The 27,341-nt window shown below is 41.7% G+C and overlaps 1 protein-coding gene across 5 annotated transcripts in view; it reads left to right on the plus strand.

Moving 5' to 3' along the window:
• The window catches only part of ascc3 (activating signal cointegrator 1 complex subunit 3), a 159,634-nt gene that overhangs the window by 63,927 nt on the left and 68,366 nt on the right, over positions 1–27,341 (plus strand). For all 5 annotated transcript variants that reach the window (XM_063488583.1, XM_063488582.1, XM_065471801.1 and 2 more), the window contains exons 9-11: positions 9,158–9,361; positions 11,218–11,358; positions 22,975–23,139. In XM_063488583.1, coding sequence (XP_063344653.1) covers positions 9,158–9,361; positions 11,218–11,358; positions 22,975–23,139 — 510 coding nt within the window. The remainder of the gene's footprint in view (positions 1–9,157; positions 9,362–11,217; positions 11,359–22,974; positions 23,140–27,341) is intronic.

Here is a 27,341-nt window from a genome sequence, read left to right on the forward strand (position 1 = left end):
TGTTTTTGTTGGATCATTAATGCAGTCTATGTGGGTACAATTAGTGTGCTTTAAGCAGCAGTGGATTGGTGGAATATTCCCAGTCCTCCCAGTTTGCCCATATGGCCATAGACTGCATATTTGCTGTGTTAATGAGCCTGTCAGTTTTTATCCTGCTCAGCAAGGTCCAGAATGGCCACCTTCAGCAGCACAGACTGTGTGCGTGCAGTCTTTTCACACAGTCTATGTGATTCTGTATAGAGACTTTTTTCTTCTTCGTATGAAGCCAAAGATTGCTCATAGCCCGAGGAGCTTCATATTGGAGAAAATGTTGATTCCTGTTGGATCCAGCTGGGCTTTAAGATTGGTTCTGCCCCAGACTCAAACAGCTGCTCTCATTAGAAACTTTATTTAACCCTGCTGCTGAAAGCTTGACCACAGATGTGTGTGCTCTATATTAGCCAGCTGGGATCTGTAGAGCTCTCCCTCTGGATTTTTAAAGTGCCCAACGCCGACTGCAGCCGGGAACTTTTATTTGTGATGATGCAGACTGATTTCCAACGAAACGAAAAGTTATTGTCACGGTCTGCGTTGGTAATAAAGCATCGTTGTCATGTCCGTGTTTTGGTCTGCGTTGGTAAGTGGTCTCAGAGATTTGATTGTAGCAAAAACAAAACAGGCTGCCACAGTCCTGTACTCCAAAGATGTATCTGGGGAAAGGAGAACAAATGAGCTGTTGGCACTGAATGTGTTTTATTTGAATTTCCACTTGATAAAGTCTTCTCAACTCCTGTCGGCTTAATTAACTTGGCATCTTTCCTGGCAATGTCAGTTTGACTCTCTGGCTCCAAGTCTGCTTTCTGTTGCTGTGACTTAATGTCACAATGATGAGGTCTAACTGATGGACTGTCTGTCTTAACTGCTAGCATTTCTTAGTTGACTAACAAAGTAGTGTAAAACTGAGAGAATCCAGTTCAAACGCTGTATAAACAAAAGCATCTGAAACCATTAGTGTCTTATTAATCCTCCTAGGACCTGGCGTCCACATATGTGGACATCACATTTTGGGTTGTCTAGACCAAAATACAAAATTTTGCTCTACAAGGGCCTGATATCCACTTACAAGGACATTATACTGCCACTGTTCTATCAAAATTTAAAGCGAATGTCCTCATTGTGTATTTTGTTTGAGTGTTGTTTTTTTTGTTTTTGTTTTTTTTTTGTTTTTTGTTTTTATAATTTTTAATATTCACATGTTTACATTTTCAGAATTGTAAAACCTTATTGTGGATGTAAGTGCCAAATTATGTGGACATTTTGCATCCAACTCATTGTGTAACATTTTATTTTTGTATTTGACGATTTGGGCCCCAGGAAGATTAGCAACCACTGTTGTGGAAGCTAATGGGGTTCCTTATGAATAAACAAATAAATAAACAAATAAACAAATATGTCCTCAAATCAAGTATAAAAAAAAAAAGTCATGTAATTCTTTGTTTTTACATTCATCAGGTCCCAATCAGCCCAAATAGCAAAGAGAAATTAAAAATGCGTGCCATGGAAGAGTTTGGGTCTTAGGAGGTTAACCCTTTAAGACCGGTCGGAGCGGGCACGCTCCGTTTTGCCTAACTATTTTTAAACCCCTGTAGCATTGCAACCACATAAGCTAGCGCAATAATTTTTTTTGCATATGAAACCGGAGGAGTTGTACTTACATATCATGCATTCAGCTTGTCCTAGGTCACGATTTCCTTCCACATATATCTTTGCAACAATTGCATAAAAAGCATTTGCAGCAACAAAAACATAATCCAGAAACACGGTTTGCCGATCGTTCAGCTGTTCATAACACTTCCTACGTTGGAATAGACGTCAGTGCGAACTATCGCATGTCCGCCATTACCTGGCCAAAACCGGAAGTGACGTTTGAAGTTTTTTACCTTCAGGGCCTTATAAGCCTACACTGGTGTTTTTAAAAGTCATGTTTGACTTCATGCTTTTCTGAATAGTTTCTGGGATGCTTAGAACTGCACTGCTGGAGTTAGTTTATTTTGATGCACATGCTTCTTTTTTTTTGGCAAATTTGCATTATAATATTCATTTTTCGTTTTCCTGCAGTATATAAAAATTGGTGTAAAAATAAAACTATGAAGACACTCAAAATAAATTTCCCCTGGTTGGAAACTATTTTGTGCAACTTTTTTGTATTTACAGTTTTGAGGGATAAGCCTCTTACATTTCTCTAACTAGAAGTATATGTAAAAAAAAACGATTTTCAATTTTTTTTGTAGTTTATTGCACTTTGTTTTGCAATTTATGTAGTTACTATGGACTTAATGCATACATATTATTAAAATTTGGGCTGCACATTGTACTCAACACAGGAGATGAAAAACATTTATAGTAAAGTGATGTTAAGTATGACATGAAAGCAAGTTACTACAAAAAATAGATTTGCAGCATTTTTATATAAAGATGATGCTGATGCAGCGCCATCTGGTGGCATAACAAAAAAAAGTTAGAGTGAATGACCGGTACATCTGGTACCAACCAGTGACGAGTAGTCGACCAGCCGCACACATCTGTACTGTTACCTGCTGAGCTTAATACTATGATTGTTTCTGGTCATCCGTAGAACGTCCTGCCACCATGTGATGAATGTTTACGTGGGGCTGAACACTCGACGTTTATAACACAGTTTTAGCAACTCGTGATAGGCTTGGTTCTTTTGAAGTGAGAGTATCAAATATTATAATATTCAGACACATGTGGATAAGTATGCTCTGTGTGTGTGTGTGTGTGCTTTCTCAAATTTGTTTACATGAGGTTAGATTTAACTGTATGACCTAAACTTGAGGAAACAATTTCAAACTTTATGTAGAAAACAGGAAACTAAACTCGGTGCAGGTCACCCAGTTAAAGAGCCTGTATGACAGTAGAGTTCACTGCTTCTGCTTATAGTCAAATTTAAACTCAGTACTTTGTAGTTGGCACCAACATGACAACTGTTTAGTTCATATATGAAAAATGTGATTGGAGGCTTTGATCAACAGCAGGTTGTGTTGACTGGCCAAAGTCACTTTAACTTAGAAAAGCTAACCTCCGTTACTTTAATAGTTTTACATCCATTTTGTCATTAAACAAATGAAAATCTCCGCATGCCAAACCTTAAAATACCGACCCTTCTGGCCTGGCGTGTTCGGAGCACGTCGTGTCCAGCTCTCGGTCCAGTCTGCTACAGTTCTTAATGAGGAAGGCAAAGCAGACCTGCTTGTTTGTTACAGCTGGCTAATGCACACTGCATTTTATAGTAACTACCTCCCCACAACGTTGGTATCACACCCTTGAGACATGCTATGGCAGGCACAGCTGGATCTCCAATTGGAAGATGCGCGTGCATACATTAACATAAAAATGTATCTGCAGAGGTTTTAAAGAGAGAATAAAAGCACTAAAGATTTTCAAAGATCATTAAATTATGACAACTTTGTGTTTACAACATGTAAGCTTTACCTCAAGGTGAATACTGGGGCGGGCATGCATTTGCATGAATTAGCATCTTTAAGAAGTGTGGGGACACTGCTGTTTCATTCCAACAGAAGAAGTCGATAAATCAAAATGAGGACTGGGCGCTGGAGTGATCGTTAATGGTCTGTGGTCGTCACAGAGCCACAGGACGGAGTGCGAGGGTGCTCTCCTAAAGCTTAGTGGTTGGTAATTATAAAGTGAATATTCATAAGTCAAAGTGCAGTATCCTGGTGGAATAAGACTGAGATCACCATTCTGTTACTGTACTTCTCACTTTGATGAAAATGTGTTTTGCCAACACAAACACTTACCTTTACTACTGGGGTCATGGAGGGAGGAGTTTCATTTTACATCTGTATAAACTCCAACATCTGGGAGACACACAGGATCTTAGCTGCACTCCTCTGAACAGATTCCTCTGATGTTGCTCCTGAAATCTGCTGGAGCCACTCTTCCAGGTAACCACACCTGTCAATGCTCATTTTACCATTGGGACCACTGTGGACCTTCCACACCTGCTCCACTTCAGCCCCCAGTACCACTTCCTGATGTTCCCGGAGGATTCCCACAGATGCCACTGCTGTGGTCTTCTGTTCCTTGTCAAACACCGCTGTCTTGTTGGTTGGCCAGTATCTGCTTTTTTCTGGGTCACAGGACCTTAGCCTTCAGCTGTGTCTCCCATCAGGGACTTCTGCTCAGGTTGGTCCTCCTGGTCTTACAGTCCTGGTGTACTGGTCTATCAACCAGTAGCTGGTGCTTCTGAGCTGCACTGATGCACTCTCTCATATGTGCCTACTCAGCTTGGTTGCTTTGATGCCTAAGGGCGAAGCGTCCATGTGGTGGAGAGGTTGATAATCATCTGGTACTTTGGGGTCTCTGCACTCTGAGGTTGAATCTCAGTGACCTCGACCTTAAGATAAATGTCAGAGTTCAACTTTTTGGAAAATTACGTAGGATTTTCACATTTATACCAGGAGGTTGAGGGTTAGCAGAGACGGCCGCAGTATTGTTAAATCTTACATTTGCTTCCACGTACACGGCAGGCTGTGGCACATTTGCTGTGAGCAGTGTTGGGAAGGTTACTTTTAACATGTATCCCACTACAGATTACAGATTACATGCCCCAAAATGTATTTTGTAACATATTCCGTTACGTTACTCAATGAGAGTAATGTATTCGAATACTTTGGATTACTTAATATATTATCATGCTGTTTACAACTACATGAATGTACTATTGCTGTGTGATTTATTACTGTTACTGAAGGTTACTCTCCATACCAATACCAACTAGATGTTTAAATCTTAATATAAATGAGTAACAGTAGGTGGACATTAGGTAAGGCTGCACTTTTTGCAGCGATCTCGTATAGAAAACTATTCCGCGCGTATATAAAACAGCTCCGAACCGTAGTAAAGGGACCTCTGGCTAATACGTCGGGTTCGTGTCGGGCTCGTAGCTGAAAACTAGCTTTACTTTGTTGTCTGGGGCAACTTTGCTAGCGAGAGACAGAGAGAGGCGTTGAAAGGCTGCTCCAACGGAGCTTATTGTTTCAGAGGAAAACAGGAACACGGTGTACAGTCGAGTCTTAGTAGCTTACTTACAACTGGACTACACTGCCCATGAGGCTACATTCTTTAGGGCGATGCCTGTAACACTGAGCCTATTTTTTTATATTAAATAATTTTTTGAACAATAATTTTTAAAAATATTTCTTCACGTCATTCTGCGGGCCGCAAGTAGAGGTGACATGGGCCGCGAGATTGAGACACAGACATTAGAGCCTCTTAATGCGTGTTTTGTTTGGGTTTCCACCGGCGTGGAATTACCAAAAATAGAGAGACCATAGCCGAACATATGAAACAGGAAAATACCGCCGTGTAATCCATTTATTTCAACAAAGTAACTGTATTCTGAATACCACCTTTTTAAACGGTAACTGTAACGTAATACAGTTACTCATATTTTGTATTTTAAATATGTAACAGCGGTACATGTTTGCGTTACTCCCCAACACTGGGTGTGACACAGTCATATTTGTATTATTTTAACTGAACCAACAGTGTAAAAGCGAACTGTTTATTCACACTGGACACCTATTTGCTTGCACTTGTATTTATTGTTTAGTAATTAGATATACATGGAAAGCCTGTGATAGACCAGCACTCTGTCCGCTTTTTGCCCTATCACAGCTGGGATAGGCTCCATGTCCAGCTGGGCTCTGGTAGCACACACTGACCAGTGAAATCACCGATGTTTGTGCTCATAAATTAGGGCGTTATTTATGGTGATGATATTATTATGTTAATTAGTCCCGGTTAATAACTCTGGCCCGAAATGTCCAAGCTGTCACACATAAGCATTCACAGCTATACCAGTGTCCTCATCACAAGCCTGTGGGCCCCCACCCTACCTAGCTGAAACCACAGCCACTTACTGCTTCCAGCTTAAGTGGAGTCTAATAAAGTTGCTCTTTGATGCATTAATAACTTCTTCTTCCCTTCTGGGCTGCGGGGCCAACTTCCGAACAGCACTCCGCATATCCTTGCCTGACATGCACATCTTTAATTATTTCTTTCTATGAGGGTTGGATTGAAACGAGGGGAAGAGGAAAGTGATGACATATTTCTAATGAATCCTTGAATAAATAATACTGCTGTCTAAGCTTAAGGCATCCTGAAGAAGCCTTAGTGAGAGAGAAGTGGAGCACAGAAGAAAGGAGGAGCACTCCAAGTTTTATTATCTGTAATGGTCAGCTGGCTCAATGAGAACTTTAATAGAATTATAATAATATAATTCTCATTCTTTCTATATTATAATTATGGAAATAGAATTCTTTAATTCCATTTCAATTCAATTTATTTCTATTTTTTTATACAGCGCCAAATCACAACAACAGTCGCCTCAAGGAGCTTTATATTGTAAGGTAGACCCTACAATAATACATAGAGAGAAAAACCCAACAATCATATGACCCCCTATGAGCAAGCACTTTGGCGACAGTGGGATGGATAAATCCTCACCATCACCCAGCCATCCTGTTTCCCCAGCTGCTTGGGGCAGGCTCCCGGGGGACAGCTAGCTTCCTACGCTACCTTCGGCTGCACCAGCTACAGGGGCCTGGCTAGCTACGGGTGTATCAATTCAGTAATCCTGGCCTCCAGAGCTGCAAATATGCTACATTTGTTACAAGTATCATTACTGCTAAAGGAGGCCGAGGAGTAACTAAACATCTGACACAATGAGCAGGAAAGTGCAGGAGGGACAGGTGAAGAGGCCATGCTGCTAGCGAGTCGGCTACGAGCTAAGCTAAGCTAACGAAACAGTAAAGACACAGGGAGTGAATACTTTGGCTATAAGTTAGGTAGTGAGTACACAGAGAGTGTGCTTCAAATGAAGTACGTGAAGATTATACTATGAAATAAGAAGTTATTTATAAGATTTTTATTAAGTTGTTGCGCAGATAAGCTACACAAAAACACCACTGTGTGTTGGAACAGGAAGTGATACTCAACTGCAGAGAGAGAGAACACAAAGCTGTGTCCCAAAATGTCGGCTGCATCCTTCGGAGGCCGCATTTGTAGGCCGATTACGTCATCATGTGATGAAAATGCATATCGATTGAGTTTGTTTGCACCACAGTCTCAGTAATCATCATTTAAGTCAGGTCTTCATGTTATTGTACCTGAATTAAATTTGTTTCCACAATCCTTACACCACTCTCTTTTTCCACACTGAGTGGAAATGTATTTCCATTCACCTGTGAGTGAAAACACAAACCGTAGATGAAAAGTATTGTGTTCACAGTCCTTTTATACAGGATCTGAGATGCTGTCAGTGTGTAGTCACTTCACTGTGTGAGTCAGGGACAGTGGCTTTTATGCCCTATGATAATCTCATTTGCACTTCATAACCGTGTTTCTGCAAGTTTTCACGAAGCATTCTCACTGCTGACAGTAACCAACAGGCTGAGGATTCTTTATCACTATTAATAATCAGTTTAAAGTCACTGTTTAAAATGATTATTAATATGTGTGTGTAAAATGTGTGCGTGTGTGATTTGTTTGTTCTTTTAAAACTCACATCCATGAGATGATACGGTTTTATTCACATTTCTCGTGGTTTGGGACTTTGCTTGCTTTTCTAGAAGGAAAAGCCTCACCTGTGCAGCAGCTTTATGTTTTCACTCTCCCCTGTGTCTGTAGTGTGTGTGTGTGTGTGTGTGTGTGTGTGTGTGTGTGTGTGTGTGTGTGGCACCAACTGTCCTTCACAGTGGCTGTTTTTGTCCTTATCAGAGGCAGTGTGAGATTGAGGGCCATCACCCACACTCTGTTGCCATAGTGAAGGCAGACAGAGGCCAGGTTGAGTGACAGCTCGTCTCAGCACATGCATTCGTCCTCCTTCATGCTTTTTAATTTTCCAGTTTCTGTTCACACTGAGGCTGAGTCACTGACACGGACTGTAACTGATCACCTGTCTGTACTGCATGTCAGCACAATGAAGAGAGGAGTCTGCAGCATGTTTCTGCCATAAAAAATGCAGTTGCCAGTGAGGGCGACTGCACTGAATAGTTGGCATTGGCCCAGATCTAGTTGCCAAGGGCAACCAGGCAACCAGTCCAGAGCTGCGTCAGTACCTACCAGGGTTTTTTGTACAGGTATGGCCCTAAGTCTTTACATTCCCACAATTCAGTTTAACAGCACGACCAGAATCTGCTCAGTTTATCTGAACCCAAAATACCACAAGAATCACATTTTACAGTCACAGTGGGGGGTTATCACAGTGGGCTGGATTCAAACATCCTGCCTTTTATTTAGCAGAAAGGAGCATGTTGACCTGCAGAATTATTCAGTGCACATGCATTATGAATTCAGATTTTAACATTAAATATACATGGGTGTTGCCAGTTTATTTGATGGAGAATATGTGTATGGTGGTTTTGTGCTGACATTAGAAAAGCAATGTCTTCTGGCACACGCGGTGCCCGTCAGTCATGACAGAATGTCACATGTCTAAGATTCATGGCCTGTATATCCAGAAGCTTCACGTCTGCACAGATGTGAATGGAACAAGTGCAGGACAGCGATTCTGTTGGTCTCTTCAAAATAAATGACAAACGACATACATGTGATAACATCAGTGGCTTCAAACAGCATTATTGCTTTATTATTACTCAGCCACATGGATCATGTTGATGCATGGATATAAATTCAATGTAATCTGACCATGTTATATATAAACATGGGCAGCACCTCATCAGTCAGTGTGCTAACATTTTATTGAAAATAAAAAACACAAATATGACGTTCAGAAGTATTAACACTGTGTGTGTGAAAGTCCTGCGAGCTTTACTGCAGCCAGGTGCATATCAAGGGGTGTGAGCTTGTGTGTGGGGGGGGGCAGGGGGCGGGACCTCTTATGTCCACACCCACTACAGTACACATGTGGGTTGCAAATACATCTCCTGTGTCTTTGCTTGTGTGGTCCTTTTGTGTTTGTTTGACTGACAGACACTCTGTGTACTGACGCAGGTCGGTCACAAAGTAACACAGCACTGCTAATCACACATATTTGAACACATGGTTTTCAGGTGCGTCCTAGTAAAAGGGGTGTTAGTCATAATTCTGTGTGCTTGTCTTATTTCCACAGATTGGGCAGCTGGTGTTCAAGGGCATGAAGCGCCTGAACAGGATTCAGTCCATAGTGTTCGAGACGGCCTACAACACCAATGAGAACCTCCTGATCTGTGCTCCAACCGGTGCTGGCAAGACCAACATCGCCATGCTGACAGTTCTCCATGAAATCCGTCAGCACTTGCAGCCCGGTGGCGTCATTAAGAAAGATGAATTCAAGGTGCGATGCACACATCAGCTACACTTATTAGTGCTGTTTATGCTGAAATGGCTGTAGTATACTGATCTGTCAAGGAAAGATGTCTTTGTGATAACTGCTTCCTGTTTGTAGTGTCACTCCAGCTCGGAGCCTTTGAACACGAGTCCCGCAGATTCAGTTTGCTCCCTGGTGAAATTTCACACAAGGGATTCAGATCACTCGCTGAGATTTCAGGCAGGGAGTTAATAGGACTGCTCTGATAGGTTGAAGTCAAGGGGAGCTGGAGTTATGGGATTTTACTTCCTTTAAGATGCTTAGTTTGTTCTGTTGATTTGAACAGTTTCCGTGTTGTTTAACTCCAGTAATGATGTTTACCTGGATTGTCTTGTGAGGATCTACAGCACTGATGATGCTAAATACTAAAGCAGTCAGTCTAACGGTACCATCTCATGCTGTCATTGCTGAGAAGGAAACGAGCGAAAGCATCAACAGACAGGAAGTGTAAGGAGAGAGCGGCGGGCTGTTGGCACCGCCCACCAAACCATTGCCTTTTGGGGTTCTCTGATGTTGGCTGCACAGAGGAGCTGTTGTTACTCTGATAGGTACCAAAGCAGGTTCAGGGGTGTAGTTCTGACTTTGGGTCGAGTGTTCCCTTAATTCTTGTGAGAAGTGTACGTTATTACCTGGAACAGGCCTTATCTACAATCAGCCAATGACATTTCAGGGATGGAAAATTGCAGAGTGAAGCACTTTGACAGTGAGTTTCCTGCCTACAGCTGTTACAGTTCACATCTAATGTGCCTACTGAGGGACTAAGTGTTACTTTGCTACATGTTACAGAGATTTGATGTTTCATAAAACAGCCTTTGTATTAAAGGTTGATGCTAAATGATTTTTAAACATTTTCATTCACAGAAATGAGCCTGCATTTAATCTGGGCTGACCTAATCAGCCTGCATGTTCACACACCTGAAACGGTTCATGTGTATGAATGTGTCTGTGCTCGAGCAAGGAGAAAGTAGTCTCTGCTGATGTTCTGAACAGTCCAGCCAGTCCTGCTGTTTTCTTCAGACTGAGGCTGAAGCTGACCAGATGGACTGAGTGATGATCCAATAAGCTGCACTAATGTCAAATGTGTTAGCTGTAGTGATGCGTTTGACTGTCAGGTTTGACTGATTGTTTTTGTTATCAAATTTTATTGGTGAATAAAATGATGACCTCATTATTATGAGCCAACCTGAGCAAACAATAGTGTCACCAGAGAAAAGCTAAAAATCACGACGGGAATTTCGGCGTTGGAGACGGCTTAGATGCAGAGATCAGCTGTTTAAGATGGAGTTTTTCCAAAATAATGGCAGAAACATAATAAAACAGTTCATTAACGTACGCACTTTAAAGCCACACGCCACTCGTCCCTCGTCTCTGGTCTCTGTAGTTCATCGTCAGTTCTGGATTTAGAAAAACAGAAGATCACGGTGGTCAAAATGAAAAACAGCAACAGTTGGAAACAGACTCTGAAATACTGGCAGTGTTGACAGCTTGGTCTAAAAGCACTGGTCTTAAACCCAGTGTCAGATCCACACACACACATCAATAATGCAGACATCCAGAGTCTTTGTTCTGTGTATAAAAGCTCGTACACACTCTGACAAACACCAGCAGTGACAATAGCTGCTTTTCATACATCACCATTACTTTTTATCCATGCGAGTGCTGTAACATTTCACAATAAACTGATTTGTGCTGGTAGCCGGGGAACAAATGATCCTGCCCCTCTTTGCTCATTTATCACCACAGTGTCCTTTCAGCCACGTCTACAACCTTGCTCCACTCTCTCTTCTCCACTCACATTCATTTCCACGCCGCTCTCTCTGTAGATCGTATATGTGGCTCCAATGAAAGCCTTGGCGGCTGAGATGACGAACTACTTTGGTAAGCGGCTGGAGCCACTGGGCATCACTGTGAAAGAACTCACTGGAGACATGCAGCTTACCAAAGGAGAGATCCTTCGAACACAGGTACACACACACACACACGGTTCACTACACAAAACAAGCTAACCCTGCCTGCTACCCTTACACGTCCTCTAGCGCCCCCAACTGGATCGGGTTAGGACATCGTCCTTAAAGTATATCTGTACATACTGAGCTTATTACCCAACCCAGTAATTCTGATCATCAGTCTGACACATGTGCATGTCATGGGTGAAAGCACGCTGTGTAACAGAGCACAGTGAGCGTTGTTCATATCTGTTATTGTTATGGTCACTGTGTGTGTGTGTGTGTGTGTGTGTAAGTGTGCTGATGTTATTTAAACAAAGTCTGACACACACATGTAACAATGTTACACTGTAATTCTTCATGTGATCCTACTGACGGTCCAGGTTCAGGGCTGCACTGTGGATTTGGGTTCAGGGGTGTTGATAAGGATTTTCATTTGTCCTTATCAACACCAAACCAGCGGTGAATCCAACCATGTGTTGTAAAGTAAGGCTGTACTCAGAGATACACTCTCCTGCTGATGGTGGGATATGTAGGCAGACCTCCCAAAACTCAAATCTAAAACAAGAACATTGGTCCAGTAACACTCTCCATGTCAAATAAATAAGACTTGTTTTTAATTTGGTCAAATGTTGCTTCAAGATGATCTCCTCATGCACCTTTGGACCGCTGTTAGCGTGCACGTTACACAGTCCTGCTCTGTCGCTGTGCTTTTGCCTCTCGTATAAAGGTTCTCATATACTCATTTTGGAGACACGATAGGTGATGTAGGGAGGCAGATCTGGTGAATAATGCAGGTGCTGAGTAGTGAAAAGCACTAATGCTGAGGGTGGATGGATGAATGATCGGTGTCATTCATTCATCCACCCTCCCTCCACTTATCCTCATCAGGGTCACAGGGGGCTGGATCCATCCCAGGGGCCGGTCAGCGGTCACGGCCAGCACACAGACAGACACCCATGTGAACTTGCATTCACACCTCTGGGCAATTTAAACTCATTCATTATCCTAACCCCACTAACTGCATGTCTTTTGTTTATGGGAGGAAGCTGGAGTATAGTCTGATCAGGCAAAGCATCATGACTACCTGCTAAATCGTGCTAAGTTGTGAGGTTCCACAGATCAGGCGTGTCTGTCCAGCACAGGACGCCAAGTCAAACCTCCAGCTTGTTGTTGTGCTCCTCAAAGCATTCCTGAACCGTGTTTGCTTTGTGGCAGGAAGCTTTATCCTTCAGTGTGCAGGTGGTTAGTGGATATCAACAGCAGGTTTGATACAGAGAGGGTGAACCCATGCTGTCATGCACTCCTGTGAGGTGGCTGCATGCTAAACTGCTAGCAAGTTTCACAGTGAGTTTAATCTACACTGATGTTATTCTACTGTATGTTTTTCATTATTCTAGCTAAACCTGTTTCTTGTTCTACCTCAACACCTGTATTTAGACCTCACTCTGTGTGAATACAGATACAATGTAGCAAGAAGTGTTAAAGCCAGATGCATTGTTATTGTCCAGCGTATGCTGCAGGCTTTGGTGGTGTCAACCTGCTCGCCTGTGTTCAGCCAGTCTGTGCACTACCACACTGTGCTGTTAGTGAAAGACCAGCAGACAGCAGGGTGCACTGTCTATTTAAATACAGAACTGACCCATAAAAATGCAGTTTAACTGCTGTTTGTTATGAATATGACAGACGCTGTATCGTGGACTACATGCAGGAAACAGCCGGTGTGAATAATGACGCATGTTCACTTCTTAAGCTGAATTTCATGTTTAGTAAGTTTAATAAGTGAAATACTGCTGACATTTTTAATTGTAATACTTATTTAGTTTTTTCTGTGTTAAAGAGGATGGAATGAAGCCAAAGAAAAGATGATGATGAGAGACTTTAGTCCTGTGGCTGTGAGAGACGTCGAGGCTGTTGAACCTGAACGACACTTCCAGAGGGAACACTGGGAAAACCTGCATATCTGTTAAATCCAAAGGAGTTGGATTTAACAGATCGCACAGCTCAGATTTACCATTCATAAGTCTCATGGGACTTATGAATACAAAGTGTGTGTGTGTGTGTGTGTGTGTGTCTGAAATGAGGCCAATTCCAGCTAATCTGAAGGTGTTTTAAAACTGCATTTCTATCAGGTCATATGATGGGATTACACAAAGAGAATGATTAGTCAGATTCAGAGCAGCTCTGCAGCACTGCTTCACTTTGAACTCTCTCTAATGCCTCCGTTTCACCAGGTTATTTGTAGTGCATTTGCACAAAGTGTTGGAGTGCAGAGCTGAATCCACGTTTAGTGGGCCCGAGTGATGTCATGCTCTGTAACCTTGGTTTGTTTCGTCTCCCCTCGGTCCCATCGCTCCTTTCATCACACACCTTTGAGGTTGATAGCAGAGTGGGCTTTCTGCCGTGACAGTGTAAGGAAGGGAAGCAAATACTTCCAAGAACTTGTGCTTTATGAAACTTGCATGTTGTGCCCTTTGACTTTTATTGGGATCATTACACAACCATCGTCAAAAACAGCACATCAGATAAAAGAAGGAAAATCACCACTGTCGTACTGGATCAGGATGTCCTGGATCTCCTTCTCAGAGGCCTCATCCACATCCTTCTGGTAGTATGCAACCAGGGCTGTGGACATGGCTGGTGGATGGTGTAGATCTGTGCGATGCCACGCTCCACTCCAGCAAAACGCTCCTTACCAAGCAGCAGCACTGGCTCCAGAAGCTTGTTCTGGAGCGTAGCAGGCTCCACCCTCTCCTGAGATCTGCCGTTCACCTTGATCAGGACGTCCCCCCTCCCGCACTGGGAAACTGCTGTGGTGCTGTGGACTCCAGAGGACCGTCGGCTGGCATGTTTCTGAAGCACACAAAGACACCACTTAGTTTCTGATTCTGCGAGGAGAAGGGAAACGTGCACCGATGAACAACAAATAACCCAAACCTACAGGAGAGAGTGGAAGAGAGGGACTCGGTGCCAGCCTCACCGCTCCTGAGGGACGACTCGGTGCCCTCGCGCCTTGCAGCAATATCACGTGCATTATCATGAGTATCAGTGCCTGGATGTCTCTGCGACCTCACAGGTCATCACACGTCTTCCTCTTGAATCTTTGTTGGTCAAAAACTTTCTTTGGAAAGTGAAAGTGATGTTTGTGTAAGAAGCACAGTGAGGGAGACAAAGTGTAATCCAAATCTGAATCCCTAAAACAAAGCAAAACCCAGAGTTGTGATTCAGAGTTAAAACCATAGTAACATCATAACGTCACGTTGGTTTGGCATGGTTTCATATAAAAACATGACAGTGTAATGATTGTAGGATATGAATACGTCGTGAACATGTTTGAACACTCTGCTGCTCTTTTCTACTGGTTCACCGTCACTTTCCTTTTTATTTTATTCCTCCCACTCGTCAAATCCAGCGTCATCCACTCACTAAGCAGGAGGAGAGAGCAGCAGTTCCCACTGAAATGATTTTTCCACATCAGAGTGTAACGACGTGCGCGCTTGCACAGACACGTGCACACACCAGAGTGGAGCTTTGAGAAGGTTCTCATTACAGTTGGCCTTGACAGGCTGTTAGTTGTTAACATATCACAATGTAGTGAACGTTTTTCTCTAACCGACCCACTCCACCGTCCACCCGCCCACCTCATCCTCCTACGTGCTCCTCTCTCTGCAACGGCAGAGTTACTATGGAAACAGAGAGTTTGGAGGGATCCTGCCATGTGGAAGCCAGCGTGGTTTGGACAGCATCCGGGGACGTCCGGGCACCTTTGCTCTGTCCAGAGGGGAAATATGAGTTAATGACAGTGAGGAAGGAGCAGTGACGCAGGAGTGTGAGAATGAGTCAGTGTTTCCTGGTAAAGGGAAAAAGTAAAACAGGCTCCATAAACTGGGTTTAAAAAGGAACAAACTGCAGGTGGGTGAAACTGTAAAGACAGAGCCCATCAAAGCAGCTGAAGAAAGATCAAGTCATTACTAAAATGCCATGCTGGACTGAGTCACGGCACTTACTGTAAAGATCATTTAGTCAAGTGATCATCGCTTGTCTGATGGTCTCTCAGTGATTTCAGTAATTAGTATTTAAGTGCTGAGAGTTGGCGAGGTGTGTCGTGGCGTTGCTGCACGTGTCCGTGCTAACCTTAGCTCGTACCAGTGAGCAACAATCTTCCTCCCACTCAGGCAGCGACCTGCAGGGATACACGGTGATGTGCATGTAGCTGCAGCTGCACTTCCTGCAGATTAAAATGGCCAACTCCAGCTGTTATCTGTTTAATTACATGTTTATGGTAGTTACAGAATTAGTTTTGTGTAGTTTATTTCCCCACGGCTGAAGTGGACATCTCCATGTGGTTTGGTTGTTTTTGGAGCATTTCTAATGGAATCAATAACTAATAATGTGACCAAACAACCTGTCTGTTTGCTGTGTGTGTTCATTACACCCACAGTGACTGTAGATGAAGCAAAGACATGAAGGGATCTGATCTGTTGTCTATAGAAAATATTACAGTCATCATTTTCAATAAAAGTGCAGTACAATAAAAAGCTGCTGTAATGACCATAAATCCAGCAGCACAGGCCTAGTTTATGTTTTAAGCCTCTGTGTGCACAGCAGCTTGTTATAAAATCAGCCAGGTTTACTGAACGAGTGTAGTTACAAAGACTTTTAGAAACCTGTGTGAAAGTTTGTAAAGTGTGTGTGTTATGGAATGTGTAAAGATCAGGAATAAGGAATAAATCAACAATTCATCAAATGTACTCTGGCACATCCAGATAAATGGCACAGCGTAAAGACCCGTCTCATACAATGTCTAATGATATGGTAACAAGGTTTCCTTGGAAGCGCTGCAGGAAATGTCACTGGTGTCTCCCAATGCTGAACATGTTTCAGCCTAAGTATTCCCAAAGGGGGAAACAGGCATTCATCTGTGCACCTGCCAGGAACGGTGAGGAACGTCAGCTTGGATGTAACTAAATGTTTTCTGTCCACACATCAACACAGACTGACCATAAATCATGTGAAGCCGGCTCGTAGTCTAAGAATCCAATATTTCTACTTCACTCAGTAATTAGCAGCTCATTTGTCAGTGAGTTTTGTTTTTTATAGTAATTAAATCAACGAGTCTCTTTTTGGATCATTTTAGTGGTGATTCCCGACCGTCTGCATCCAGTAAGGCTCCTGGTCCTACACCCCTCGGCTGATCAGGGTGAAGCCAGCTGACATATTGGTTACATGTTTGATAAGCAGCTTGTCTTTTTGCCAGGCGCTCTTTACTCTAATTCAGTAATTAATGTTTGAAAAGAACAATTTTTCTAGGCCACTTTATTTCTCATATTTGTGAATTTGTCTGATTAAATTGTCACATTTGAGAAACCTTAACTTACATTTTCTTCTATGAAATATGAAGAATGAGCCAATTTAGAGGGTTGATTGCAGTCCTGGAGCGATCATTTGATTAACTGGCTAAATAACACCATTAAGGAAAACAATTACATGTTTTCTCTGCACCTCCTCGTGTGTGTTTGTAAAGCAATTAAAAAAGCACTTTGGCCTCTGCTCCATTTGCCAGAGCCTCCATTTAAATTAACCAGTTCGTCCAATTAGGAGCATGCGCTTCCTTTCCTGTGAGCGTGCCAGTCTCTAATGGCTGGATAGATTGATTTAAATGCAAACTAGAGGGAATTTAATGAACTGCTTTTACAGGAAGACTTTAATAGGAATTTCCACATCCTCCAACAGGTTCACACTCCATTAATTATGCATTGTAGTATTTTTTTTCCTCAAAGAGAGACAAATATTGCACTGGAAGCTGTAGATACTAAGAAGTATGCAGAGAAGCTTTCTGTTGTCATTTGATACAGAAAGATATGCTGATGCTCTTCAATTTAATTAGTCTGAGAGGCAAAGTAGCAGCGTTTATACTGATCATGCCGTCACGCAGCTCAGACTCACGTCATCGACGGGCACAGGGTACGTACTGTAACTCAGCACACAGTGGGACAGTCTAACGTCTGTCATTATTAGTGATTGAGCAGATCTGTGGGCAACTGGGCATTGACCACCATCAATCTAAGATCATCTGTTGGAATGACGCTGCTTTGGCTTCAAACAGCGTGGGAATGAATCCACTCATGGAAACTCCAGAGTCTTGGTGTGACCGATGTTCTAGATGTTTCCAGATGTGTTCGAGTAAACAAATACCAGCTGATTGATGCGCGTGTAAGCATTATGCCAGTGCTAGCACAGCTGATATATTCTAGAGATGGCACGATACCACTTTTTTATGTCCGATACCGATACCGATATCATAAATTTGGATATCTGCCGATACCGATATGAATCCGATATAGTGTGTTTTTTAATCAATAAAACTGTTTTTTAATATATTGCTGCATTTTGTATAAGTTTATACTCAAGTTTAAATAAACAACAACACTACAGCTATTCTGTTATACCTGTATGTAAAAAATACACTGCACCCAAAATATTTCATAGTTCAGCAAAACTGATCAATCTAAGAAAATTAAACCTACTCCATCCTTCCTATTCTGGTATTTTAAAGAGTACTTAGCAGAAATATTAAGCAACCTAACTAATAGGGTTGCAAACTCCCAGCAAAAAAAAATGGGGAACCACCCCCCACCCTCCACCTCATGATGCTTAATCGATGTAATCAACTTTAATTTGATGCAGGGTGAAAAAAATGCACAGAAATAAATTATTTTTCAAGAATAATTAAATAGATTCAACATCTTTCTTCAACAGAATTGCAAACTGCACAGATGGTACCTTCCCAAAGGAAAAAGTACTGTAGCTTACTAGGGTATATTAGACTTAACAGTTACTATATACAGTAATGGACTTCTATATATTTTACATCAGATTAAAACTTTGGGTGTAAGATTCAGATAATTATTTATTAAAAGCTAGCCATTGTAAATGAGAATAAGAAAGAAAAGTATGTCTTTGTGCCCCCTTTTCCCTGTTCATGCCCTATCGGCCCCCCTGGCTAAACTTTGCTAGATCCGCCCCTGCACAGTTACCAGCCGTCAGCTGCGTGGAAAACGATCCTGGTCTAGAAAGTAATATTAAATAAATTCTAACAACAGCTTATCAAGCTTAAACGTGCTGCTGTTGTTCAGCCGCTGGTTTCCTCTTTCTGGCGCAAAGTGGGCCAAAAACAAAGAAGAGAGACGGACTCGTGACAGAAAAGCCGATCAGCTGATCATTAAGCAGTTTCACGATTGAAGTAGCAGCAGGAGAGGGAGAGAGAGAGAGAGAGGCAGTCGCTAAATATATCGGTTGTTAAGCTTAACGTGGGAATGCTTTACAACCATTCAGAGATGAACTTACACACTTGCTTTACTTCTCTCTGGAATAACTTCCTCGGAGATGAAATGCTGGTTTGCTAGTTAGACTACAAATACACACAGCCACTCTATCACGTGACGCATACTGCTCCTACGTGCTACGGTTATGAGCCGAGTTACGCCATGTCGCAAGTTTTGTGAGATGCTTTTGTGATATTTAATGGATCGGATTACATTTTTTATTTCTTGCCGATATCCGATCCAGTAATTTAGGTCAGTATCGGACCAATACCGATACGTAATATCAGATCGGTCCATCTCTAATATATTCATTAGTGACTTTTCAAAGTGGTGGTGGCCGGTGCTGTCATAATGTCACCAGGAGCTGAGAGAGATGAGAACAGATGATGTGAAATCTAGGAAAGTGCACGTTGCCATGACAACAGTGAAATAAATTCATGTAGACAGTCCTGCATCTCCCCGCTAATTAACAATAATCTGTTCAGTTCTGGGTTTGTTTGTCTGTCGTTGTTTTTTCAGTTCCATTCATAAACTTGTGAGTTCTTCCAAAACCAGCGTTTAGCCAGTGAGTGTGATGGATGTGATTCTTTCTATCAGAGCTGTGTCAGCTGGGCCTTCGTCAGGTGACTGACCTTGACTGATGCTGATGCTTTGGGTCATTCCTACTTTGTGAAATCTTATCCAATCAGTTTCTTGTTCTCTGAGTTGAAGTAACACACCTTCGTCTTGGCTGTTGAGAACTGGACTGGATGTTGTGAAGAGGTTTGTATTAACCAAGGACAGAGTTTTAATGTCATCCACTTAATTTGTGTTTTGTGATTTTTTTTAATTTAATTGGGGTGTTGCTGAGCTGGCCAGCACGTTTCTTCTCTTTACTGTGCCGGACTGTTTATCTGACCACTCCTCTGTTGGCTTTACTTTCGCCTCTGTCAGTGCGCCCCAGGGCAGCTGTGGCTACAATGTAGCTGCCATCACCAGTGTGTGAATGTGTGTGTGAATGGGTGAATGACTGAATGTAGTGTAAAGCGCTTTGGGGTCCTTAGGGACTAAGTAAAGCGCTATACAAATACAGGCCATTTGACCATTTTGACCATTTTTCTCAGCCTAATGAGGACCTGCTGCTCTCACAGTGGTGCTCATGCTGAGAGTGAACAGCTACTGAAGAAGTTCAACACTGCAGCTCTCATAGCTGCTTAGAATCAGTCAGGGAGGTGAAAGGAACAGGCCTCACTTGTCGTCGTGTAGTTCTTGTTCAGTCTCTGGCGGTGGGGGGACTTTGCATAAAAATGGCAGTAATTCCTAAACAGCTGGGATTGCTGTGGTGGTGTACAGAGGCACAGCTACAACGCTGAGTCCTACTACACTGTGGGCACAAACTGCTTCTTCCTTTGAGGCCTGACTGAACACTTTCATGGCCTCACTAAACTCCCACTCTCGAGTCTTTGCCTCAGCAGCCACAAGGCTGTAATCCAGCTGGCCCACCAGTACCTGTCAGCCTGTGTTCAGCCCCCACAGGCCTACACGCTAACTAACCTCTTGGTGGAGGTGGGAGTTGGAGGTCGCTGTAGGGCTTGTGAAAGAAACTCCCAGCACACTCTTATCAAACTTTTGGATCTACCAGGCCTGTGCAGCGTCTGTCCAGCTCACTATGAAGTGGGGTTCAGCTCCTCTTTTCACTGACGTGTCCGAGACATCCGTATGACGACAGAGTCAGTCGTTACCCTGCAGCCCAGAACCGCAGCAGTCCAACAGCCTGGGCTCAATTCAGTTTGGTGCAGGAAACAAGAGCTCCAATTCCCAGGATGGAGTGATGTAACCTACAAACCTTTACATGTAAATACAGTACTTTATTATACTATGAAAAATAAGGTACAACTCTTCACACTGTCACTGTGTGTGTAGGTATATGTGGTCTCCATAATGATCTTATATAAAGTGATCTGTATTCAGATTACCGTCTACACACTTTTAAAATTGATTTATTTTGATGAGCATTCAGATCTCAATGACTCCAGAATAAAGATCTATCACGAGATAAGGCTAATCAGAAAGCTATTGGCTGAAGCACACGCTTATTATGCAAAACCTTTAACAAAAGATCATTTAGCAAGCAGCTCATTTACATCAGGCTCGAAGCAAAAGAGCACAACAAAAGTAAACTTCCACCTTAGATAAGTCACTACATTAAATTACATTTCATAACAATAATCCAGGCAAAACAACCAAGAGTTTCAGTATTATTATTATTACTCTTCTTCATTCTTGATTTATAGAAAATGAACTACACCCGTCACTGTCACAGCTATGCCACACGTTAACTCCTCTAACAGAAACACACCTCTGCTTTATGTTTGTCCTGATCTTGGTTTGGTTTTAAACTGACTTCAAACAGCTTCTGAGCACTGCGGCCATTTTATATTCAACTACATCATAACATTTCAGGGTATTCAGATTAATAAGCAGAATGTTAGTTGGTTCCATATAGTTCGATTTATAATTCTTATAGCTCTTTTTGAAACTTGAAAATAGGGAGAGTGTTGGTTTTATATGCATTAGCCCGTATCTCTAAGACATATTTGGAAAACAGAGAACAACAAAGTGTGTATAATGATTCCTTGTTCAGGACATGCTTTGTTTGGTAGAGAATAGCTTGGTTATTCTCTACATAGCTAACAGCTAATGCTTTTTGACATGTTTTGTTTTCACATGGTTTATATAAGACTTCCAGCTCAGCTTATCATCAATTATCACTCCAAGACATTTATTTTCATCCACTCTTTCAATTTCAGTTCCATCAACCCTGATTTTAGCCACATTTTTCATTTGTCTAGTGCTAAAAATAATACATTTTGTTTTATATTTAACAATAACTTATTTATATCAAAGCAGTTCTTTAGTATATTTAACACCTTTTCCACTGCAGTCAGAAGCTGTTCTAGGTTTTTATCTGATTAATACACAGTGGTATCATCAGCAAACAATACACATTTATATATAATATGAATCATTTAGGGCCCAGCACAGAGCCCTGAGGAACACCACAAGTTACCTTCAACTGATTCGCTTTTACATTATCGATTTGCACGTATTGATCCAGGTAACTTTTCATCCACGTGTATGCGATCCCTCTTATACCATATCTGTCTAGTTTGATCATACTATATTACTGAATAATGTTAAAGTGTATAAAACACCAACAGTATATTCCTTATTATCTGTTGCAGTAGATATCCGCTCTGCAAGTTGCTCTAAAGCCGTATTGGTTATCACTTAGGAGATTATGTTTCTCAATATATTTATCAAGTCTATTAACAAATCATTTTGTAAGATTTCTGAGAACTGTGGGAGTGGTGTTATTGATCTATAGTTGGTAAACTGACATCGGAATAACTGTTGCTATTTCCATTTTGGAGGGAAACGTACCAGATTACACATGTATGTGAAAGTTTGCACTATTCTCTAACACTTTTAACTAATATCATGTCAATACTGAAACAATCAGTGGACTTTGTTTGGATTTTTTTGATGTTGTTTTCAGAACATCAAGTATTTCTCTGTGGCTCACAGCACCAATAAACTCTAAGTAATATGTTTATTTAGTTCATTATTATTTCTTAACTCTGGAATTTCTTGTGCTACATTAAAGCCAACATGTCCAAAGAAATCATGTAATTCATTTACAATGTCTTTAATTTTATGAAGCACAATATCTTTATCTTTTCTAAAATATTCTGGATAATTCTTATTTTTCGAGCCCTTTTTGATTATACTGTTTAATAAGCTCCATGTTTCTTGTGATTCACACCTGCTTTGCTCCAATAATGTGTGGTAATATTCTTTCTTACTTGTTCTTTTAATATTTACTAATCTATTTTTATATGACTTGTACTTTATTTCAGCATCTTTTGTCCTCTGTATGATAAATCTCTTATATAGATTATTTTTTGTTTTACATGCATCTATCCCCTTTGTGATCCGTGGCTTATTTGAGCTGTGATTTTCACTAAAGGACAATGTTTGTCATATAGTGAGATTACAGTTGACAAGAATGCACCATATGCACTATGAGGCTCTGCATTTACAAAAACATCACTGTGTTCCTTTAAGTCCGCCTGGAGGGCAGCAGTGGCTCGTGTCGTATCATGTTTGATTCTTTTGTTTAGTTTTTCAGGTTTACTGATGTTGCAGTTCCTTTCGTTGTACTGGAGAAACATACATTTTATTATAGAACAAGTTCTTGAAGAAAGGCAGAGGGGGAGGGGGGGAAGAAAGGCACGCTAATCTATAGAGGAACTTGTCCTGTTTTCAGATGTTGGTGACGACTCCGGAGAAGTGGGACGTTGTGACCAGGAAGAGTGTTGGAGATGTGGCTCTGTCACAGATTGTACGGCTCCTCATCTTGGATGAAGTCCATCTATTGCATGAAGATCGAGGCCCGGTTCTTGAGAGTCTGGTGGCCCGGACCATCAGACAGGTTAGTGTTCCTCCTCGTTCCTCTTACACTGAGTTCACATACACAGTGGGGGGACAAAATCTTTGTCCCGTCCTCATTTCATATTTTTCACTGAAATGTTTCAGATCATCAAACAAATTTAAATATTAGTCAAAGAGAACACAAGTAAACACAAAATGCAGTTTCTAAGTGAAGGTGTTTATTATTAAGGGGACGATGGCCCTGCTCTGTTGTAACTGTGGGATCTCACATCTCTGAAAAGCTGAGCAGTGATGAAAGGACTCCAGCAGTTAGTCAGGGCGTGATTCTTTCTGAGAGTCGGGTCTTATTTGGAGCTTCTTCACCACCTCAGCGGTGTGTGTTTCCCACGTCAGGTCCTCCATGATGTCTCGATGCACGCTCAATCATCCAGGTGAGGAAATCCTAAAATGTAGATTCTGTTCATCTGGATGTTTTCAGGGGTCCTCCCTGACTCTCGCAGACCTTCTCCACTCAGACCTCATCGATGGTTTTTGTCTTTGTGATGTTCAAGACCAAGTTGTTGTTCCTACATCACGCTGTCAGCTGCTCCACCTCATCCCTGTAAGCGTGCTCATCCCCCCAGAAATGAGTCCCACCACCGTCTGCAAACTTAACAAAGGTGTTACTGTGGTGGGCAGGTGTACAGTGGTGAGTGTGGAGCAGGGGGCTCACCCACAGCCCTGTGGGGGGCCAGTACTGAGTCTGGTGGATGTGGAGAGGTGCTGATTCTAACTCTTTGTGTGCGGCTTCTTAGGAAGTCCTTAATCCAAAGGCAAGTGGAGTGTGGAGGCCCAGTGTTGGACAGTGTGGTCACCAGTCTGTGGGGGAGGATAATAGGGCTGCCACGATTAGTCGACTAGTCATGATTACGTCGACTATCAAAATCGTCGGTGACTAATTTAATAGTCGACGCGTCGTTTGAAGCTTTGTAAGATCCCAAAAGACGCAGGAATAAGCAGTAGGATTTAAGGGTGTAATAATGGACTGAAACAGAAGATGGCAGCACTGCATGTACAAGGATGCCAGCTGCCGTTAAACCCCGAAGAAGAAGAAGTAGTGTCCGGTATCGTAGCTGTGTCCAAATTCAGGAACCGCATCCTCCTGTGCCCGCATTTGTAGGCCGATTACGCTACAGCGACACGACGAAGACTGTCCAAATTCGAATACTCCGACAAATGCGTCCTTCATTTCCCCAGATTTGAAGTCGGGTCGGGTGTGTACTTCGTGGCCCGACCTATCCCAGAATTCATAGCGCGGCCCTGCTCAGTTTCCAACAATGGCGGCAGCTACTTAGTTTTAATATTACTCTTATTATTCTTTCTGGGTCACAAAATAAACGTTTAACATATTTTCAGGTGAGAATGTAGCTGTGTAAACCTCAAATATCTGCTCGGTTTATCAAGACACCACATATTTTCAAAAGTGCTCCGACGTTTTCGGAGACGTCTGTTACCCACCAGCTCGATAGCTAGCCGGGAGGTCAAAGGTCACTAGAGCCGGCGAGAACACCGGACTCCCAGCAAATCGTTTTCAAACCCACCGCCGTCTTTCGCTACTCGGGTTAAACATATATGAGTCACTTAGATAACTTAAAAATGTTATTGTTTGGCTTTTTTCAGTGTTTTATTTGTTCCTGAGTAAATCGGTTTGGCTGAGATTAAAGTTATAGTTTTTACACAGCTGAATAAACGTCAAGCAGACAGCTGATTATCAGAAGTGTGAGATGCTCGAGAATTTACTCCGGTGTCCCGATATATTTTAGATAGCAAGGAGCAGACGGCTGAGTTTATTCAACTCCACTGAGACAATCTGCAGATTTCATTAAAGTTTAATAAACTATCATCTTGTCTTTATTTTTAGTTAGCTCATACCTTAAACACTTAAAGCTGTAAGCTAATGATAGTTATATAAGAGCAGATGCTGCTGGTGCAATAAGCTGTACATTTTACGTCCAATGGATGATGATCTGATTAGTCGACTAATTACAAAAATAATCGGTGACTAGTCGACTATCAGAACAATCGTTTGTGGCAGCCCTAGAGGATGATGGTAGGAGCAGCCGTGTGCAGCTTCAAGTGGGGTAGAGCAGCATGGACGCTGTGGCCACAGTGTTCTCTGCAGGCAAAGCACATTACCTCATGTAGCTGATCCCACTTGATAATTTACATTTTTCATTGAATATACAGTCTTTGAAAAACAAGTTCCGATATTTGGTCTTTGTGTCCAGTGAGATACAAACAGGTCCCAGTCATGTTTCAGACACATCCAGTCCCTCTGGCATGTTGTTGCTGTGATAAACAATCATCAGTTCACTGTCTGAGCTGCTGATTCCCTGTAATGATGACTGACATGTGCAGGAAGCAACCTGGATATTTCACATAGAGAGTGATTATCCAACTGTAGAAAGAGACAGAACTTAATTTCCAATAAGCCAGTGTGATGCAGTGCTGTCACATGTCAGTTCATGGAGGAAAGTTAATAAGTGGAGAAGTCTATTTTTAGCCTGTCACTGACTCAACCTTGCATCTTATTCTGTGAACTGCATGTGAATCCAGAAAAATCTGCCATAAATACGAAATACATGTATGAATGTGTCCTTGGACCTGAATGATCTGACTCAGTGTGCACCCAGTTCATGAAAGCCTTTAGATGTGGATCATGCATGAAACACACAGCAGTACATGTAGCCTGTTTAGCATAAATATATCTAAGCACAGTCTTTGTATACGTAAGACGATGGATAAATCTGATGTGTGTGTAAATCACATTAGCAGTGAGGCAAAGGATGCTGTCTATATGCATGACTGCTTTGTTCAGTGGTGGTTATTTATAGCAGCTCTTAGAGTTAATAATTCACCTGCCTGGCCTGTAAACCATCATCAGCAGTAATATCTTATCATCGCCATGAATCTTCACAAAGCCAGTAAAGAAGCGTTTGCAGTTATATACAAACTGTTTCTCTATAAAAAACATAATGAAATGAAGAAGAGAGAGTTAGAAGAAAAATAGATGAAGGTAGAGGAGGAATTCATTTGAATGGGGCGCAGTAACTCAGCATGCACCAATCAGAAGGTCAGTAGTTTGATTCCCAAAGTCCCAAAGTGTATTTGGGAGGATGCTGATCCCACAGTTGCTGTGAGTGTGAGTGCACTCCATGAAATCTGTGTAAAGCTGTGAATGTTGCTCTAAGCGCTCAGTTAGAGCACCACATAGACCACACTGTAAAAAAAAAGTGCTGTTTTTACAGGAAAACGCTGGCAGCTGGGGTTACCGGGGACTTCCTGTAAAAAGTACAGTAGATAGCTTTACATACAAAATATGTAAACTGATTTACAGTGAATGAAACTCACAACTGTTAAATCTACAAAAAAAGAAGTTAATTTCACACAACAATTGTTGTATATTCATTGAATATTTCCTGTATTTTTTACATGTAATAATTGCTTATTGTGGATCCATAAATTGTAAAATTAACAGGGAAATATCAAACAAAAAAACTAATTTGAACTGGTAAAACAACTGTGAAACTGTGCATTTTAAATGGAGCTGCTCTGTATATTATAGATAAAATCTATTACTATGCTGTATTTTTATGTTTTAATGTATAAGTTTAAATCATAAACCTGCAAACGTCTTACTGCTGTGCCTACACCCAAACATGCAAAAATACATCTTCAGAAAAGACTAGTGAGGAAAATATCACTTTTGGGAAATTTATTTTGCAGCCATCATCAATAAAACAATTGGCAACAATTGGATGCATTTTTTCCAACTTACACAACAGTCACACAATTCAATCAAAATGCTATAAAACTGTGGAACATTCCCGCAAAGCAAGAACCATCTTCATGAAACAAGCATGTGGCAGACCCTCTACCAGAAAAAGTTACATAGTAACCTGTTAAAACAAAAATGACATATTGTGCGAAAATTACCGTAATCACCGTCTCGCGCAACACACACTCTGCTGTCACCACAACCGTGGCCCTGGTCATAGAAAACACGTGTGTAGTTACCATACCAAAACATCAGGAAACCACCTGTGGGGAAACAAACCTATAAACACTGCAGTAACAGCACTGCAGAAAAACAAACAAACAAAAAACAAACAAACTGTGGAACATTCCTTCAAAGGAAGAACATCCTCATGAAACAAGCAGGTGGCGGACCCTTGACCAGAAAAAGTTTCAAAGTACACATTG

Source organism: Pelmatolapia mariae, linkage group LG10_11, assembly GCF_036321145.2.
Source record: "Pelmatolapia mariae isolate MD_Pm_ZW linkage group LG10_11, Pm_UMD_F_2, whole genome shotgun sequence".
Lineage (NCBI taxonomy): Eukaryota > Metazoa > Chordata > Actinopteri > Cichliformes > Cichlidae > Pelmatolapia > Pelmatolapia mariae.